Source organism: Nyctereutes procyonoides, unplaced genomic scaffold (genome assembly GCF_905146905.1).
Source record: "Nyctereutes procyonoides isolate TBG_1078 unplaced genomic scaffold, NYPRO_anot_genome, whole genome shotgun sequence".
In the NCBI taxonomy this organism is placed as follows: domain Eukaryota; kingdom Metazoa; phylum Chordata; class Mammalia; order Carnivora; family Canidae; genus Nyctereutes; species Nyctereutes procyonoides.
In genome coordinates this window covers 46,195,820-46,215,741 of record NW_026575049.1, presented here as the reverse complement: position 1 = coordinate 46,215,741, position 19,922 = coordinate 46,195,820, and the positions used below count along the sequence as shown (strand labels likewise).

Genomic DNA, 19,922 nt, shown 5'->3' with positions numbered 1-19,922 from the left:
GGGGTCACGCCCTGGGCTGCCGGCGGCGCTAAACCCCTGAGCCACCTGGGCTGTCCTTCCTTGCTTCTCCTAGAAGCTTCCCTAAGCCTGCCTCCTGGTGAGGCATCATCTTTTTTTCTTTTTAGAAGATTTTATTTATTTATTCATGATAGACACACAGAGAGAGAGAGAGAGACAGAGAGAGAGAGAGAGAGGCAGAGACACAGGCAGAGGGAGGAGCAGGCTCCATGCAGGGAGTCTGACTGATGTGGGACTCGATCCTGGGACTCCAAGATCCTGCCCTGGGCGGAAGGCAGGCGCTTAAACCACTGAGCCAACCACGCTGCCCGAGGCATCATCTTAAACCATTCTTCATAATTTCCACTTTCCTGGGTGATTTTGTAGACTCTTAAAGTAGGAAGAGATTTTAAAGGGAGTCTAATTTATCCTCCACCTTTGATCCCTTCCACTTGTCTCTGGCTGTGATGCAGCTCATGGCCGAGATCCTCAGATACTCTTGTGGATGCTCAGAGCCTTGGAAGTCTTCCACCATGTTCAGCTGGCTCTAGGCTCAGAAAACAGGGGCACAAGCTGGGCCCTCTTTCATCTCTGAAAAGGGCCTTCCAACGTTTAAAGATGTCCAAACACTCCTTGGACCCTCACCCATTTCCCACATAACACAGTCTCCTAAGGCTAGAACCATTTGGATGCAGGCCTGATTGTCACTAGCCCTGTGGAAATGTAGCAGACAGATGTGACCCTCACTCTGAATGGCAGGATGACCACAGAGGCAGTAGCATCACCAGCCCATCAGGGCCCAGCAAGGCAGCCTGAAGAGGAAGCTCTGCTGAACATGGGTGTTTGCCAGTTTACAGTTTACTGCTCCAAGACAGGAGGGCAGTTAAGACCAGGAATTGAGAAAGGGGAAGAGAATTCTCAATAGGATGGATGAAAATATGGTTTAGCCATGAATTCAAATTTGGAGGATTTATAATATTGGAAGACCTGGATGCCTTACAGTGCCCATCTTTCCACTTCTAGGGGATCTTGTCTCATTTCTTCTTAATCACTTGCTCAACTAGAAAGCCCTTTCCCTATTCTGCTCTGTCCCCCAGCTCCCTGGCAAGGGGAGAATGGCCAAATGGAATGGAGAATGGGAAGGACTAGCCATGACTCAGGAAGTGCTATGAGGGGAAGAGGCCCCAACTGAGAGGATTTGGGTGCCACTCAGGCCTCAACACCAGCAGCTTGTTTTATACATGGATTGGTTTTTGTTTTCATAATTGAGGGGACCCTGTGGCAGAGTGGAGATAAGAATCAAAAGCTTGGGTTCCAATCCTGACTGCATCTCTTACTGTGTGAAGCAAGTCCCTCTGCCTCTCTGGGCCTTGCTCCCCATCTATAAATAGGGACCATCACACCCCTCACCGGGTTGTGGCAGAGTCATTAGGAGCTCTAAACCTGCTCCAGCCCCTGCATATAACATGAGAACTTTAAGAACTCAGTTTCTCTATGCCTCAGTTTTCCTGTCTAGAAATGGGAATAACAGTACCTGGTTTGTGGGGTTTTGGGAGAAGTCACTCATGTGATCATGAAGATCATTCAGCACAGGCCAGGAGATGATGGAAACCCTTCCCACAACAGCATCTACTATTATTTACTCTTGGGGGAGATAAATATCCTGCTGTTTAAAATTTAACTGCTAACCATGAAGAAGACATTTTAGGCCACAACCTCTGTGCAAGATGGTTGGTGAACATGTGTTCAGACCGTGAAGGGTTGTGGGAGGACTGCAGTCATCAAACCCATTGTTAGAATGTACCCAAGTCTCCATCTTGAAGCTCATGCAATTAGGGGACCATTTTAAGAATAAGAATACAAAGTGACCAGGGGACAAAGTCCTAGGCCTCTCCCAGGGCCTCCCCAGGGGCCCATGCAAGTGGGCAGGCCCACAGCCACAGGCCAATAGCTTCCATCTTGGCCATGGTGACTGGGCTTACTGGTGACTGAGCCAGGCCTTGGACCCAGACCCAGCACTTCCCAGCTTTACTAAGTCTCCGTGAGGACATGCACCCACAGTAGCTCTGCTTTCCCCTTGCAGCTGCCCTGCCTCTCCAGCTACATCAAATTCAGAATCTTGGACTGGTGAGCCAGGGGTGGAGGCTGAAAAACATTCAGGGGAGGAGAAAATCAGAGCTGGGCCAGTGGCTCAGCCTGCAGAATGTTTCTCTCCAGCCCCAAAAACAGTTGCCGGGATGAGATTGGGACTGTCAGCCTGTTCCTCAACCAGATCTCATCCACCGGAGCAGAAATAGAAGGCAAGCAATCCCCCTCTCACCACCACCCCACACCCCCCATCTCCCACCCCAGGCCCTGTCTCCCGCCCCTCTCCCACCTGGCCCCATCCGGCTTCACCCTCTCTTCTTGCAGGACCTTACTCCGGCTTCCTACCTTCTTTTGGACCCAGCTTCCTGATTCTACATGGGGGTAAAAAGGCTCCTTTCAGGATCCAGGAAGAAGGCACTGTAAGCTTCTCATGCAGCTCTAGGGAACAGTGGGGGTAAAACCAGCATATGGAAGGCGCTGGGGCCCGGGAGGTACCAGGGGGAGGGCACGGCCCTGGTCTCCGCCCACCACGCTGGTAGAGGACACGTAACCCGTGTGTAGATGGCTGTGCGTATATGGGACGTGTCTTGGGTTGAGAGAGAGAAACAGATGGAGAGCATTCTCCGGGCATTCTCTGAGGAAGAGGCATTGAGATGAAATGTCAGGGAAGATTTCCAGCAGGTGGAAAGGACAAGGACCTACGGGACAAAAACAGCGTAGGTACATGTGGAACGTATCAGGCTGTTAAATAGACTGATGATAAATGCCAGGAAGCCAACTCTAATTGGCTTAAAAGATTGGCACAGGGTTGGGAAGAACTCTGAGTGAGCATGAGTGCAGGCACCAAGACCACAATGCGGGGCACCTGGGTGGCTCAGTGGCTGAGCATCTGCGCTGGGCTCAGGTTGTGATGGGGGTCCTGGGTTCGAGTCTCGCAGGGAGCCTGCTTCTCCCTCTGCCTATGTCTCTGTCTCTCTCTGTGTGTCTCTCAGGAATAAATACATAACATCTAAAAAAAACAAAAAACAAAAAAAGGACCTCAGTGCCATTAAGAGGCTCATTGACTCCGTCTCAGCTCTGGGGCTCCACAGCCTGGGCTTCTTTCCTACCCGGTCCGGCCTCCCTGCAGAGGCGACCACCAGGCGAGGGAAGGGCAGAGGAGGATTCTAATTGGCCGCCGTAGGCCATGTGTGCTCCCCTTGGGCCAATCACTGTTGCCAGGGAGGCAGGGCGGGCCCTGATTGGCCAGGCTGGGAGCGCAAACACGGGCCTCATCACAGCCTCCTCCGAGCAGAAAGCGTTTGTTTGCCGGGAACAGGTACTTTGAGTCGACAGGTGGGTAGAACGCGCCAAGAGGAGCGGGCCTCGAGGTAGAGAAGAGGGGTCAAGCCCCAGAGGTTTCTGGGCACAGCCATGTCTGGGGCGTCTGGATTTGCGCCCCAGGATTGTGGTCAGCCCTGGGCAGGAAGTTACTAGACAACGCTCTCTGCTGCAGAGGTGTCAGGGGAGATTTATCTTCTCTTTTTCCCTCATTCCTTTTCTCACCGATTTCCTCCCTCTTACCCTAGAATATTTCCAGCTCCGTTAAGGATGGTTTAGCGTATCGAGGCCGAGTCTTCCTGGAGTTGTTCACCCATGTCGCGTCCCATCAAGAGTTTAAGAGGGATCTCTCCTCTCAAGTGACCAGTGTAGAGGTAACTACTGGAAACAGATAACCCAGGAAGGAAGAGTCCCCCTGCCCACCCCAGATCTACTGCGGGGCCTGTTTCTCACATGGCAGAGGCCTCAGCCTCAACCCGAATGAGTTGATGGGTGCCTGAGGATGTTTGGTCAGTCCACCTGAGTCTTTACTAAGCCCCTCTGCGGACTTCATGCTGTGCCAGATCCCAGGTGGTCAGATAAGGTTGTGGTTTAAGATAAGGTTTTGGTTTAAGAAATATGTGATCTAGTTAAGGAGAAATGATTTTTTTTAAGATTTTATTTATTTATTCATGAGAGACAGAGACACAGAGGGAGAAGCAGACTCCATACATGGAGCCGGATGTGGGACTCGATCCTGGGTCTCCAGGATCATGCCCTGGGCTGAAGGCTGGCGCCAAACCTCTGAGCCACCCAGGCTTCCCGAGAAATGATCTTCTAAGGAGTTTTTCTTCTTCCTGAAGGCTGGGGAAGACCACTGATGCAGGACGGGGCAGGAGGAGCAGTGTTAAGAATAGCCATCCACTTATTTTTTATTTATTTATATATTTTTTATTTTTATTTTTTTTCCACTTATTTTTTAAATGGGAATACAGTCACAGGGAAGGAGAGCCAGAGAGAAGGGAGCAGGTTCCAGAGACCCTTTGGAAACAATACAGAGCCACAGACCAACAAGACATAAGAAATGGGGGGCACCTGGATCACTCAGTCTGTTAAGCGTCTGCCTTCGGCTCAGGTCATGATCCCAGGGTCCTGGGATTGAGCCCTGGGTTGGGTTCCCTGCTCAGCAGGGAAATCTGCTTCTCCCTCTCTGCCCCTCCCTCTGCTCTGCTCTCCCTCTCACACGCGCACGCATGCTCAAATAAATAAATAAATCTTAAAAAAAAAAAAAAAAAGACAGGAGAAATGAGGCTAACTCCCCTAAGCTGATGCCCATCTTCTGCCTCAGGTGGCAAGGTGGCCAGGAGTGGCATCCATGCTCCCCGAAGGAGGGGGGATGATGAATCACACCTTTGACATATGCTTGTGAGACATCCATGCAGGCCAGTAGTACTCAAGGCTGTTAGCACACCAGAATCTGACCATGGGGTTGTGGAGGAAGTGCCTGGGAGGAGGAGGCAGGTGAAAGGGTGCCACACCAAAGGCAGGTAGAGGAGGAGGGGCTTGTGGAAGAGACCAGGAGGAGTCTGCAAAGAGGAGCATTGAGGCAGCCCCCAAAGGGGAGAGTTGCCAGAGGTGATGGAGAAGTTGCAGACTGCATAGAGGCAAGTGCATAGAAACTTGGCTATAAAGTGGGAAGAGACATAAATCCGATGGGAACTAAACAAAGGCTCAGAGGGAAAGAGGAAGGTTATTTTTTATGACAGGACAGACCTGAGCTAGTGAACAGACAGGGACAGTGCAAGAGGAGGGGAGGGGTTGGCCATAGAAATGAGAGCCACTGACATGGTAGATGGCGGCCCTCCAGCAGATAGGAGGCATGGTGGGAGGAGGTGGCTGAGAAGGGCCCAGAGCAGAGGGATGGTGTGTGTGCCACCTTCACCACATCCTTGTCCACACTCATCTTAACAGGGGAGGGCGTTGAGGCAAGAAGGAGAGGGATGAGGTAGCCCAAGTCAGAGCCCAGCCTGACACTCCAGGAGGGCCTCCAGGAGAAAAGCCTCCTTTTCAGGAAGCTGGCTGGGAGGAAGGGACCAAGTGCTAGCGGTCCTGGGAAGAACTGCCCTTGAGTAGGAGTCAAGGGAGGACTTTGAGGGGGCACGGGTTCAAAGATGATCCAGCTCACCCTAAAGAGAAGCAAAGATGGCTTTTGAAAGAAACAGAGCACTACATCTTTGCCTCCCTACCTGTCTCTATATCCTTGTTCATCCCTTGGTTTATGTACTGGGGACGTGGGGTTTATTGTTTTAGAGGCATCAGAACCGCAATAAGTATGGGCTGTGCGTCATCTTCCTTTCCTGCACCATGATGCCCGACTTTAAGGACCTGATCCAATTCGAGGTCAGCATTGGCCACTATGGAAATAAGATGGACCTGAGTTACAAGCCTCTCGTCTCAACCACGCAGTGCAGCCCAGTGATATATGATGGTAATAGATCCAGCCCAAGAGTAGAGAGCATCTGCCGCATGCCATGCTCTGTGCTTGGCCTTTTAAGGGTATTAGCTCATGGAAATTCAAGGCATTGTTAACCCACATGCCTCACATGAGGAAAATGAGCTTCAGGGAGGTGAAGTCACCGGCCAAACATTGCACAGCTAGTATGGGTGGTGAGCCCAGAACAAGAGTTGAAAGTAGGCATTCACTCTCAAGTTCTTCTCTGTGCTCCACTCCACACTACAACTTCCCCAACACCATCTTTTCCCTACTATGAACCACCCCTGATTCATCCATGCCACCGTCTTCTGTTACTCCTCTGTCCACCTTCTATTCATCTATTAATCTATTCATCCACCCTTTCTTCCATTTGACTCCTACCCATCTACTGACCCAAACACTTAACCAACCTCCCACCAATCCATTCATCCCTTAATCCAATATATACTTATTAAACACCCATACCAGGCTCTATAGAGTAGCATTTCTCAAAACATAGTTCCTGGGCCTGGCATCAGCATCACCTGGGAACTTCTATAAGTGCAGATTCTAGGGGTGCCTGGGTGGCCCAGTTGGTTGAGCATTTGACTTTTGATTTTGGCTCAGGTCTTGAAATATCTTGAAATATAATTCACACGCCATACAATTCATACAATTCATACAATTCATCCATGTAAAGTGTGCAATTCAGTAGTTTTTAGTGTATTCACAGAATTGTGCAACCGTCACCATGGTCAATTCTAGAACATTTTTAACACTCAAAAAAAAACCCCACTATATCCACTTGAAGTCACTATTTCTCCCCTGCATCCTCAGCTGTAGGCAACTATTTATTAATCTATCTTCTGTTTCTATGGAGTTTTGTATTGTGGATATTTTTTCATATACATGGATTCACAATATGTGGTCCTTGGTGTCTGGCTTCTGTCACTTAGCATAATGTTCTACTACTTTTTAAATTATAAAATATATGCAAAAATATATGTGTATATACAACTTAAAGACGAATAAAGTGAGTACTCCAGAACTCACCACCCAGATTAAAAAGTAGAAGATTGTCAGCATCTTAGAAGTTCCCTGTATGCTCTTCCCAGACTCATTTACCCAAGAAATAACCACAATCTTGATCGTGACAGTAATCACTCCCTTGCTTTCCTTTTCAATTTTTACCACCTCTGTATGCAACCCTAAACAGCATACTATTTTTTGCATTTTATACAAATGGAACTTTCCAGTCTGTACTCATCCGTTTTCCATCTTTTGCTCAATATTAGTTTTTTTATGTTGGCATATATAGCTGAAGTTCACTTTCACTTCTGAATGTATTCTACTTTATGATTATAGCACCAATTATGTGGTATATGTAGATACTTGGGAACTGTCTTTTTCTCCTACTATAATAATTGTGTTACAAACATTCTTGTACATGTCTCCCAGTCTCAAATGCAAGACTTCCTCTAAATTATATACCCTGGAGTGAAAGAGAAATTCAAAGCAAAAGAAATTATACCAAATTACACTCTCATCAGCTTGATATGAGAATTTCTATTGCTCTGCGTTCTCACCAGTACTTGATGTTGCCCAGCTTTTTAATTTTTGCCAGTGGTGGATGTAAGATGGTATCTTATAAGATCTTGATTTGCATTGTCCTGATTATAAATAGAGGTTGGGCATCTTTTCATATGTTTACAGACATTTGTTTTTTTCTCATCTGTAAAAAGCCTATTGGTATCTTTATCCATTATTCTACTTGGCTTTTTCTTATTGGCTTGTACATTACTTTTTCTAGGAATGATCTTTTGTCAGATGGGTGTATTGTAAATACCTTCCCAAAGTTTGGGGTTTTCATCTTTGTCTTACTGACAACTTTTTATTTTTCTTATTGAGATTTTATTTGTAAACAATAAAATGTACATATTTTAAGTATACAAGTTGATGAATTTGGGCAGATACAGATACCCATATAACCACCATGGGAAGAAAGTTCCATCACCCCAGAGAGCTGCCATATGCCCCTTTTCATTCAATCTCCCCAACCCTTGACTGACCCCAATGCTGGGGTCAGTCATTGTTGTGCTGTTTTTCACTGTAGATTTGTTTTTCTTTTCCTACAACTTCATGCAAATGAAGTCAGACATGTGGTTCTTTCTTTTTCTATGGCTTCTTTGGCTCAGCATAGTGTTTTAGGAATTCATCCATGTTGTTTCATAGATTAAGTGTTTTATTCTTTTTTATTTCTGATAGTACTTCACTATGGGAATATGACAGTTTATTTATCCATCCTCCTATTCATGGACATTTAGATTGATTCAACTTTCAGAGTATTATGAATATAGCTGCTGTGAACCTTCTTGTACAAGTCTCTCTATGGACATATGCTTGCATTTCTCTTGGGTACCTACATAGGAATGGAATTTGGATTTTAAAGGAAATAACTAAAAAATCTTCCAAAGTGTTTGTACCATTGTACACACCCCCACAGCACTGTTTGAGAGTAGTACTTGCCCCACATCCTTGCCAAATTTCGTATTGTTGATTTTTTTCATTTGAGTCATTCTACTGGGTATGATGTTGTCCATAATTATAATTTTAATTTCCATTTTTCTAATCAGTAGTAATACTGAGCCTCTTTTCATGCTCACATATATTTCTGTAGTGAAGGCACTGTTGAAGTTTTTTGCCAGTCTTTCAATGGGTTGTTTGTCCTTTTATACAGCGTTCCAGCTCTTTTATATTTTGGATACAAGTCCTTTGTCAGATCTGTTTTGCTAATTTTTTCCATTCTATGGCTTGGCTTTTCAAATTCCAAGCAGTGTCTTTTGAAGATCAGAAGTTTCTCATTTCGATGAAGCAAATAAATTCTAATTTTGAGGGGTGCCTGGCTAGCTCAGTTGCAAGACCACATGACTCTTGATCTTGGGATGGTGAGTCTGAGCCTCATGTTAGGTGTAGAGATTACTTTAAAATTAATTAATTCTAATTTTTATTAAATCAAATTTGTTGATTATCTTTTCTTTTATAGTAATATATTATTTGGTCCAAGAAATATTTTCTACCCCAAGTCATAAAGATATTCACTTGTGTTTCATTCTACAAGCCTTATAATTTTAAAAGATTATTTTTGGTAATTTCTACACCCAACATGGGGCTCAAACTCATGACCCTGAAATCAAGAATCAAAGTTCTTCTGACTAAGCCAGCTGGGTGCCGCCAAGCTTTATTATTTTAGATTCTTTTTTTTAAATTTTTATTTATTTATGATAGTCACACAAAGAGAGAGAGAGGCAGAGACACAGGCAGAGGGAGAAGCAGGCTCCATGCACCGGGAGCCCGACGTGGGATTCGATCCTGGGTCTCCAGGATCGCGCCCTGGGCCAAAGGCAGGTGCCAAACTGCTGCGCCACCCAGGGATCCCCCAATTTATTTTCTTTTACGGTGTCATATCTAAGATCCCTTTGCCTAACCCAAGGTCATGAAGATTTTTCTCCTATCCTCTAAAAGTTTTATAGTTCTAATTCGTATATTTAGCTGTATGATCCATTTTTAATTAAATGGTTTATGAATAATACAATTTTTCAAGCACCATTTGTTTAAAAGACTCTTTCCCGTGTGAGTTTTGTTAAATGATATCTTTAAATATTCTGTCCCGTGGTTTAGGTTTTCTACTTTAGGGGCTCTGTTTATGGGCTTAGTAATTTTCCTTGGTTTTCTTCTGTATCTGTCAGCTTTTCCTGGATCCTTCGCGACTCTTTATTTCCATTTTATTTTGGTCACTTTTCTTATTTCTATGCCTCTCACTTGAGTTGTCTGCAGGGTCTAATCTCCCTTGGGCTCCTTTTTATGTTGTCTTCCTTTCTACGGTGCTTTTGTTTTTGCTTCTACTTTTTTTCTGTGTTTTGCCAGCTCACATTTCCTCCTCTGAGCCCTGAGTTCATTCTGGGAGTGTATTTTTGCTGGCACTTTCAGCACTCTGCTCTCATCAAGCTGTGCTTCCAGCTGTCTGCCTTGCTCTTCACTTCCTCACAGGTGACTCTGTCACACTTCACCCCTTCCTGCTCCGGCTTCGGACAGCGATCAGAGTTGCTTTTGGCAGTCTTTTTGTGTATTTTGAGTCTACAGATTATATCTGTCTCCTTGTTTTGCTGAAAATGGAGTTGTTTTCCTCCTCCTTGTTGCTTTTGTATGCTATCCAATAGTAGAAGAAGAAAATTGCCATCTTGTATCCGCACGTTCCTATCTAAGAACCCCAGTCCTGGATCTCTGCTTATTTATCATTCTAATGATTCACTCAGTACCAGAGCCAGAGGATGGTGTCCTCCAACGATTCTGGAAAGTTATATTTTCGCTTGAAAATTACTTCTTCCCTTTGTCTCTTATATCGCTCCTTCTCAGACTCACTCTGTCCTCTATGGGACTCCTCATTCTGTTCTTCATATTTTAAAATCTCTCTTCCATATTCGTCATCTCTCTGAACTGTATCCTGCATAATTTCTTCTAGATCTTGGAAGGGACTTAGGTAAGCAATCTATTTTACAATTTTTGGCAGCTCCTTATCCCTGTTCCCGACTTTATTCTTCTCCATAGTATTTTCCACCACTTGACACACTATTTTATGTATTATCTCTACTATTTTTTTAAATTCTTAAATAAACTTTTTTAATGATTTTATTTGAGATAGAATGCGCATGTACACGCTTGTGCATGTGCACAAGAGCAGGGGGAGGCAGAGGGAGAGGGACAAGCAAATCCCCCACTGAGTGTGGAGCCCTATATGGGGCTCAATCCCAAAACCCTGAGATCATGACCTGAGCTGAAGTCAAATGCTTAACCAAGCCACCCAGGCGCCCCAAACTGTTAAGTAAACTTTTGAATCCAGTATAACATAGCAATGGAAAAGTACCAAACCAAAGTATCCAACTCAATGAATTATTGTGAAGCAAACACACCAATGTAACAACATTCAGACCATGAATTGAAGCCCCTAGATTCCAGAGGCCCCTTGATTCTTTCTATCCCTACCTCCAGCAAGGGCAACCACCCTCCTAACCTCCAATTTGTTTTGTCTGGTTAGCTTTATATAAAAGAAACCGTATAGTATGCAGTCTTTTGTGCCTGGCTTCTTTTGCCCACCATTTTGTGAAATGGAAACACAAACCTAGATGTCTTTAGGCATAGCTGTAGTTCATTCTCATTGCTGTATAGTATTCCATTAAGCAAACATACCAGATTTTATTTTCCCTTCTTCTACTGAGGGAGATTTTGGTGGTTTCCAGTTTGGGACTATTCCGAATAGTGCTGCCATGAATATTTTGCAACATGTCTTTCATAATGCTGGGATACCTTTTGGCCAGGTGTATACCTATAAGCAGAGTTGTGGGGCTAGAGAGTGTGCATCTTGGTTCTAAGCCACTCATCTTCTTGGAACTTTATTTGTGGGAAATCTTTTGGGCTGTAGACTAAAGTTGCAGCTCCAGAGAGGATTTCTTTGCTTCCTCCAGTTAGCTGGAGTGCTGCCAACCAAAGACTACTTTGAATTTTCTCCAGACGTAGGTGATATGAATGCAAAATACAACCTGCGTGAGACCCCATTTGCAGTTACAAATATTTAGGAAAATTTTCTATTCTCTCTATCCAGAGTGATGCTGGAGATGGGCTGGTTTCTTCACTGTTGTCTTCTTGGTGGGGGGTTGTTTCTCATCAACTCAGGGTTCAGGTTTTGAAATCTTAGCTTTGCAATGCCATATTAGTTTGCTACAGCTGCTCTAACAAAGCACCACAAACTGGGTGGCTTAGAACAGTGGAGACTTACTCTCACAGTTCTGGAGGCTAGAAGTCCAAAATCAAGGTGTTGGCAGGGTTGGTTCCTTTTTTTTTTTTTTTTTTAATTTCTTAAAGATTTTATTTAAAAAAAAAAGATTTTATTTTTAAGTAACCTCTACACCCAACATGGGGGTTCAAACCTATAACCCCAAGATCTAGAGTCTCATGCTCTACCGACTGAGCCAGCCAGGCACCACCCCCCTTGGTTCCTTCTGATAGATCTGTGGAAGAATCTGTTCCAAGCCTCTGCCCCAGCTTCTGGTGATTACCTACAACCTTTGGTGTTCTTAGCATGCAAACACACCAGACCACTTCTGCCTGTCTTCACCTGGTGTTCTCCGTCAGTCCCTGTGTCTTCCTCTCTGGCTGTCCTCTCTCTGTGTCCCTCTCTTCTTCTTATCAGAACACCTGTATTAAGTGAAGGCTCTAACCTCCTCCAGTATGATGTCATCTTGACTAATTACCGTTACAATGACTCTACTTCCAAATAAGGTCACATTCTGAGGCAGTGGGGTTAGGACTTCAACATAGCTCTATAGGGGGTACAATTCAACCCATAACATACATACAGGATCTCCTGTGAGACTGTTCACCTTGAGCAGTGTTAGGCTTTTTCTGTGGAGCCCCCTGCCCTGGCCCTTGCCAAAGAGAGCACAGGTTCTCCAAGATTTGCCAGAAACTTGGAGGGCAAGTCAGCTTTGCCTTTGCTTGCCTCACAGATTTTCTGCTTTTACTTTATTTTGGCTTCTGTAGATTTCTTTCCCTATATTGAGCCAGCAATACAACTCAGAGCAATTTAAAAATGAATGTATATTTCATCTAGCTTCCCCCCTCATTTGAATAATGAATATGGCCAGGGAACCTAGTTTGCCAAGCCCATCATTGACTTTTATCCAGCCTTGCTCTCCTGACCCTGTACCTCTGTACTGGCAGGCCCTTTATGTTAGATGTCTGCCCACCCCAACCAAACCCTGGGTCTCCCCCTGAACCTAGAGCCCACTCCTCCTCTGCCTTACAGATCACCCAAAAGGGATACTCTACCTCAAGGCATGCCCTTTGCCTTGACATCTTACCTGAGGTTAAGGGCATGAGGCTTTGGAGCTAGATGCCTGCATTATGATCACCTGGCTGTGCCACCCCAGGCAAACTACTGCCCACCCGTGGCCTAGATTTTCCCATGTGTAAATTGAGGACTTTGAAAAGCTATGTAACACCTGAGCACAATGAATGCTCAGCAAGGCCAGCTATGTTCATCAAAGTGTATACATTCTCAATTGGCCACCAGTCCACCTTCTGGCGGGAAGGGTCCAATTCAGATTTATTAGCAGATGGCATCCTTGAGGAATGGAAGGGAAGGTCCTCTGAGGGGACACAATAAGAAAAGACCTCCCACAGTCCCTCAGACATCCCCACACATGTGTGTGTGTCTCAGGGAACATCTACCATTATGTGCCCTGGTATAACAGCAAGCCAGTCGTGGCCGTGACCTCCTTCTGGGAGGACAGCAGCTTCCGCATGAACTGCCTCAACCTCCTCTACTTCACTCGGGACCGCCTGGTGAGTGGTACGGGAGGGTGAAGGGGTGGGTTCAGGCCACTGATTGGGAGGCTTGGGGAACTAAATCACCGTCCTAGGGAGCCAGTCACTCAGTTCACTCATGCATTCCACACCAGTGAAGACGCAGGTGTCGGGCAACTGCTAGACACTGAAGACCCAAAGCTGAACAAACACAGTGCCTAGCCTTACCATCTGGGAGGTTGGATATGCAAATAGCTACCATAGGGCACAGCTAGAGCTGGAAATATAGTACCCAGAGCTATGGGGGTGGTGAGGTTGGGGATGGGGGAGGGGAGATGAAGAGAGGATAATCAGAGGAGATGTTTCAAAAGGAGGTGACATTTGGGCAGAGTCTTAAAGAATGAGTTTGCTGGGGGCGTGGTGCGGTTGCAGAGAAGGGAAAAATTGGCAAAGCCATGATGATGTGATGTTCAGGGACAGTGAGGGCCTGGGAGTGATGTAGAAATAAAGCCAAAGAAACGAAGAGGTCAGATCACAAAAGATCTTAGACATCTGTTAAGGAAGGGAAGTCACTGAACATTTTCAGGCAGGAGAGCCACCTGGTGCCTCCACCTTAGGACTTTTTTGCATAGAAGGGAAGCCCCAGGTCAAGACTCTGTACTCCTTACAGTCCTGGCCTCTCCTAGTTCCTTCCTGCCACTTAGTTCTGTCGGGTAGTGGAGAGAGTGCATGGGGATCCTAGCCCTGCAAGGGCATGTGAAAGCTTTGGACTGACATCTTCAGGTTACCCAAAAGGCCCCTAGGTCCTGACTGAAAACATCTCGGGCCAGTCAACCCTGTAACCTCTCTCAGGTGAACCCCCATGCTCACTGGCTGTTTCTCTCCTGCCGGGCAGAAAGCCAATCTGGACACCCTGAAGTCCATAAGGAATCCAAGGGACCCCGCTCTGCTCCCCCAGTGGGAGAAGCTGCTGAAGGAGCTGGTGGAGGACTGCAAGTAGGGGAGGGGCATGTGGTCCCAGGCCGGGGCTGAGCTAGGCTCACATGGGGTTGGGGTGCAGACAGAACAACCCCAACCCCCACCTCCTCAAGAAAGGAGCTCCGCTCCAATTTCTCCCCAGCTTGAAGCCCAAACCACAGAGCTGCTTCTCCTCCCCCGATGAGGCCCTCTGGAAACTGGCCCTGACCTCCCCACCTTGCCCTGGCTGTCCCTACACCCATGCCTGCTGCTCCACCAAAGCAAGCCTCTCCCTGTCATCCTGACAAGCCCTGTACATCCTGGCCCGCAGCTTTTCCCCAGCTGCTGCTCCTGTCCACAGTGACCTCCAGAGGGCTCGGCCTGTGCTGGAAGTTTCATCTTAAGGCCTCTCCCAGCCCCACAGCCCCCAGGGTTTGGTTGGCCCCTGTCCCACAGCTCTCACCCACCTCCGAAGGAGCTCCTTGAACACAGGCCTGGCACACTGCATGGGGCTGGAGGGTGGGAGGGGAAGGGGGAGAACTCAGGGGCCAGGCCATCAGGGGCAGGCAGGACCTCAAGTCTAGGAAGCGCACACTGGCCACAAGGCAAGGGGGGAGGTCATGTGAGGTGAGGCGGAGAGAGGTCCAGCACCCTCCCTCCCGATCCTGGCCACAGACACCCTCTGCCCTGCATGACCGATAAGCCCAAAGCCACTGACCTGGACAAGAAGAGGTGGCAGCTCCGCAGCCGCCTCCTGCAGGAACTGGCCCAAAAGGCCAAGCAAGTTAAGCCCAGGAACATGGTGGCCACCGTGGAGGACTGGCTGTACCGCCTCAATGCGGTGCTCCCCGAGGTGGGCACTGGACACGCTGGCGGGGGAGGGGGACTCACAGCCAGCCACGCTGGCCTGACGCCCTCCCGCCTCGGCAGCCCCAGATGACCCTCCCGGATGTGATGATCTGGCTGATGTCCAAGGAGCAGCGAGTGGCCTACGCACAGGTCCCTGCTCACAGCATCCTGTTCTCCCCGACAGGGGCTCTGCACTCGGGCAGGTTCTGTGGGAAGATACAGACACTCCTCCTGCAGGTAGGGAAGCTGGGAGTCCTTGGGCCAACCCACTCCTCAGGAGGAAAGGGCCCAGAAAGCCCCCAAGGGAGAAACCTTGAGCTCTTGGGGCAGCCCCCATGAGTCTTCCCGAGGGCATGCCCACTTCACCTCTCCTGGGTCCTTTAGCAGGCGAAGTGGGGTTGAAGCAGTCTCCAGAGGAAGGCCCATCATCATGTGGTTCATGCCAAGTCCACATCCCTCATAAATGTTCCTCAAATTCATCTCTTTCATCATCCTTACACCATACTCGGTCCAGTTCCTTGTCATCTCTCCCCTGGACCAGGATTGGGTACTTCCCAAAACATTTAATGCCTACAAGGCTTGGGCACCGGCCCCTCATATCAAACACAGGCCATAAATAAGGCTGGTTGACCAGCACCCCTGCCTTAATGACAGCTCCTCCTTCCAGCCTTCCCCCCTTCCTCCTTCCAGCACCCCTGATGACAGCCCTCCTTCCAGCCTTCCTCCCCTTCCTCCTTCCAGCATGTGGGGAATACTCTCCCTTGCTCTCAGAGATGTCCTTGGCTCCCCATTGCCTCCTGGAGAATGCTGAACCTCCCTGGCCTGGCCCCAGCCCCTTTTCACTGCAGTAGCCTTCTCAGAGCCACATACTCTCAATAGCCAGGCCACTGTGGGCTTCCCCACCCCCAAACCTGCCTGCCCTGGGCCCTTCCCACCATTGTGCAAGACCCCTCCCATGCTCATCAGAGTGTTTCTCATCCTGCGAGAACCACTGAGACTTGACTCCTGGCTGTACCACTCACTGGTCTGTGTGATCTCAGACCAACCAACCTCCAGGCCTCCATCTGCTCCTCTATAAAACGAGTGTGGCGAAAATGATGCTCTCCCCACCGTAGAGGTGTGTGAGGATCAGAGCATACCCTGCACTTTCAACACTTGCCTTGTCAATGTCCCCAACATCACCACTCCTTCTTGGACCTTTCCCTGGCTCCCTGGGTGGCACTGTCCTCCCACAAACCCCCACCAGCCTCTCCGTCATGCATGGGGTCACAGGTATAACCATTTGCATATCATCTCCCTCTGGAAGGCAGGAACTCTGCACTGTTCACTTTAAGCCCCAGCACCCAGCTCAGTGTGATGCTCCAAGGGCTCATTGTGAAGGAGCAGGTGTGTGCCCCCCTCACCCCCGCCCCTGCTCCCGAGGCACATGCACCCCTGTGGGGTTGACCTGCCTCTGATTTAGTACCCAGAGGGTGAAGGACAGAAGGACACACTGCCGGCCCACCTCCGCGTCTGCATGTGGCTCGGCAACGTCACGGACAGCAAGGATCTGCAGCTGCTCCGCCAAGGCAAAGTTGTTGTGTACGCAGAGACGGTGAGCAGTGGCCCAGTGGGGCAGGGGAAGGTCCAGCTGCCATTGCCCAGCACCTGAGGTGGAGAAAAATGTCACCAGCAGAATCTGAGGATTACGAAATGGGCTCTGATAAAGGGAGGTAGCAGAGCCTGGAGCAGCCTCACATGGCGCTCCCTTGTTGACAAGCCATAGGCCTGTGATGATGCAAGGGGCAGCTGAGTGGTCCCCAGGGCCAGTCACTCTCCCTGATGGAGGTTCCCCTGGGAGCTGCTCCCAGTTACTTCAAGGCGTGGGAGGTGAGTCAGGTTCCAACTGGCAGGGGTCTCCTCTGTCACCAACACGGTGGCCTAGGACCCCTGCGGGCCCCAGCTGGGTCCTCCAAGCCAGTATGGTGGTTCTGGGGAGGGAGGGGCCTGGAAATGAGGCATCTTTCCAGAGAACCAGAGACACGGGGTGGGTGAGCAGCTGGTCAGAGACCACTCTAGGATCAGAGGAGGGCAAGATGAGCCTTGCTCCCAGGGGACGATACGGCTCAGGAGAAGGCTCTGAAAGCAGAGGGAAAGAAGTTTAAGAAGTTTCAGCTTTTTAATTTTCTGAGTCAAAAACACATTTTTGTGGTTCTGAAGTTGCATGCTGTGAATGGATATATTAAAACATGCATAATCAGCCCCGACGCAGGGCTTGGAGATGAGGTGACTGGGGATTTAGGATGAGGTGCAGGCAGCAGGGGCTGCATGTCCAACAGGGGGACGAGGTAGGGAAGACTTAGAGGCAGCAAAGATGTGGCAAATGGTGGAGCGGCACTGGGTTCCCCGGGTGAGGAGCAAGGCTGACCACCCACACCGCAGGGGCCCCCACCCAGGTTCTAACACAGGCACCTGCCCACTCCACCCTTCAGTGACTGAGCACCCTCGGGTAGAGCTGACCTTTGAGCCTCGGTCTCCCTGCCTGTGAAATGGGACTCTGAGGATCACAGAGGACAGTTCATGTAAAAGCCTGGGCATGGGCCTGGCCTGAGGTGAGAGCTGGACGAGCAGTGTCCTCCTGTGCCAACCGAGTGCCACTGAGGGGAAGTGCTGCCTGTCATAAGCTCCTGGCCCCTTCTTGCCTAACACATTTCTAAGAGGTGCCTGTAGCCCAGAGTATGGGGCCCAAGGGGGGCCTGATGTCCCCTGTGAGCTGGGGAGGCACTGACAGCTGCCCCTCCCCCAGTACGAGAACCAGGCCAAGTATAAAGACCAATGGGGACAACAGGGCCTGTACCGCTGCCCCAACTTCTCGGACGTCATGGGGCACAAGGCCCTCCCCAAGGAGGATTTCCACGTACCCCAAGGATGGCACTGGCAGGGGAAGTGGACAGTGGAGCCTCAGAGGAGGTAAGGCCAGGGTGCTCCTGGATATGCAGCATTGGGGTGGGCAGTACCGGGAGAGCCAGTTGGCCACAGCCTGGGGAAGTGGGCACCCGGCCACTGTCACCTGCACCCAAGGGCTGGGGTGCACAAGACAAAGGTCCCTGCCCACCACCCTGCCCTGGGTGCCAAGCCCCACTGCCCAGCCTTGCCCAGAGCAGGTGGGGCTGCAGGGTAGGGGAACACTGGCCAGCAGAAGAGGACCCAAGAGCCTGGAAGTTCAGAGGGATGTGCTGGAAATGGGGTCTTGCTGCCCCTAGACTCCTCCTGAACATCGACATCAACAAGAGCCAGGTGCTGGAGGAGGTGTATGAGAACCAGTGGCGAGACACCGCGGGGACCTGGGTGCCGGCAGCCATCCCCAACACAGACGTGGTGAGCGGGAGCTGACGCTGCCTTGGGGGATGTGGGGAGACAAACAGTGCACCCAGGTGGGTACCTCAGAAGCTGGGCTGCCCCAAGTGGAATGAGCACTGGACCAAAGGTTACCATTTGAGCCTTGCTCCCCACATGCTGTGCAGGACCCTGGGTGCACACTGATGGGGTTTGTATCCCAAGGCGGCTGGTGAGAGACCTTCAAGGAGACTGTAAGGACATAGAGGGGCAGTATTTCCCTCCCAAGCTTCTTCCAAAGGTAGTTCTTACCCAGAAGGAGAGAATCTGTCTGGGGCTAGTTAGCCTAAGCCCACACCATCCGATAGAACTTTCTGTGATGATGGAAATGTTGTATGTCTGCACTGTCCACCTGTCGAGTGGCTATTGAGTACTTGATATGTGGTACTTTTGGGAGTGAGGAACTGAATTCAGGACTTTGTTTCATTTTAATCAGTTTATACCTAAGTGGCCCTAGGCTGGTGGCTGCTGCGTGGGACGTGCGGGTCGAACCCATCTCATGCGCACACGTGCACTACCCTCCACTCCACTCCCCTCCCCGACAAGGACAGAGCCGGCTTGGGCAGGCCGCAGCATCCAGCTGAGCTGTCACACTATTCCCCTTTCACAGTCACTGGGATGGGTGTTTCCTATTTATGGTACTGATTTTGATTTTCCATTCACAGTGACTATCCCAAATTTCCTTTTACAAATACGTTTACCATTCGAAAAGGCAAGTCAGTAAAAGCCAGCTGAGTGAATAGGTGGGAGCACCAGAAGTAGCAAGCACTGTCGGGGGCGGGGGGGGGGCACCATGAGGGCAGGTAGATGAGCAAATGTGCAGGAGAGTGAGTGAAGGTGGCCTCCCAGCTCAGGTGCCCCCGGCCTGCCCTGTCTGTCCCCCCTCAGAACGGAGACCCTGTGGAAGCCAGGGAGAACGTCAAGTGCCCCCAAGGCTGGCACGTTAAGGAAAACTGGGTCGTGGAGCTGAACCATGCCGTGGACGATGAAGGTCAATCCTCTGGTCGCATGGGCTGAGGGAAGGAGGCCCTGGAGCTGCTGGGGACTGACACTTCCCACAGCCTCAAAGCAACCAAGGCCTCGGGGGGATGGGCCTGAATTTCTGGGGGGTCCCCCAGCCTCAGGATCACCACCCTTTCTATAGACTTGGGCCCTAGTTTTCAGACAGGGTAGGTTGTAAGCACCTCCTGAGCATTTTCTAGAAAGGGGAAATGGTCATGGAGCCTGGGTTCACCTGAGGTAGTAGCTCCAGGGTAGGAGTAATGGGCTGGAAGTCAGAAGACCTGGGCTCAGACCTCGACACTGCTACATATGGGCTGTGTGACCTTGTGCGGGTCACAAGACATCTCTGAGCCCCATCTTCCTCATTAGTAAAATGGGCAGTTGGGCCCAAGCCACCCTGGTGACCACACCATCCTTTCCACACCTCAGGGCCCGAGACAGCTGCACATGAGGGAAAGCATTTCCCCTTTAGCCTGCCTTCTGGGGCCCATTTCTCAGGCCTGTCCACACCTCCCAGCCCCTG

At 49.4% G+C, this 19,922-nt stretch overlaps 1 protein-coding gene across 1 annotated transcript in view; it reads left to right on the top strand.

Annotated features, from left to right (window-relative positions):
* The window catches only part of FER1L5 (fer-1 like family member 5), a 52,033-nt gene that overhangs the window by 19,039 nt on the left and 13,072 nt on the right, over positions 1–19,922 (top strand). Inside the window, exons 15-27 of the mRNA XM_055328512.1 lie at positions 2,081–2,124; positions 2,215–2,297; positions 2,410–2,504; positions 3,654–3,779; positions 5,695–5,872; positions 13,131–13,255; positions 14,112–14,212; positions 14,849–15,026; positions 15,104–15,259; positions 16,485–16,616; positions 17,808–17,971; positions 18,265–18,379; positions 19,286–19,388. Of these exons, the coding sequence (XP_055184487.1) occupies positions 2,081–2,124; positions 2,215–2,297; positions 2,410–2,504; positions 3,654–3,779; positions 5,695–5,872; positions 13,131–13,255; positions 14,112–14,212; positions 14,849–15,026; positions 15,104–15,259; positions 16,485–16,616; positions 17,808–17,971; positions 18,265–18,379; positions 19,286–19,388 (1,600 nt within the window). The remainder of the gene's footprint in view (positions 1–2,080; positions 2,125–2,214; positions 2,298–2,409; positions 2,505–3,653; positions 3,780–5,694; positions 5,873–13,130; positions 13,256–14,111; positions 14,213–14,848; positions 15,027–15,103; positions 15,260–16,484; positions 16,617–17,807; positions 17,972–18,264; positions 18,380–19,285; positions 19,389–19,922) is intronic.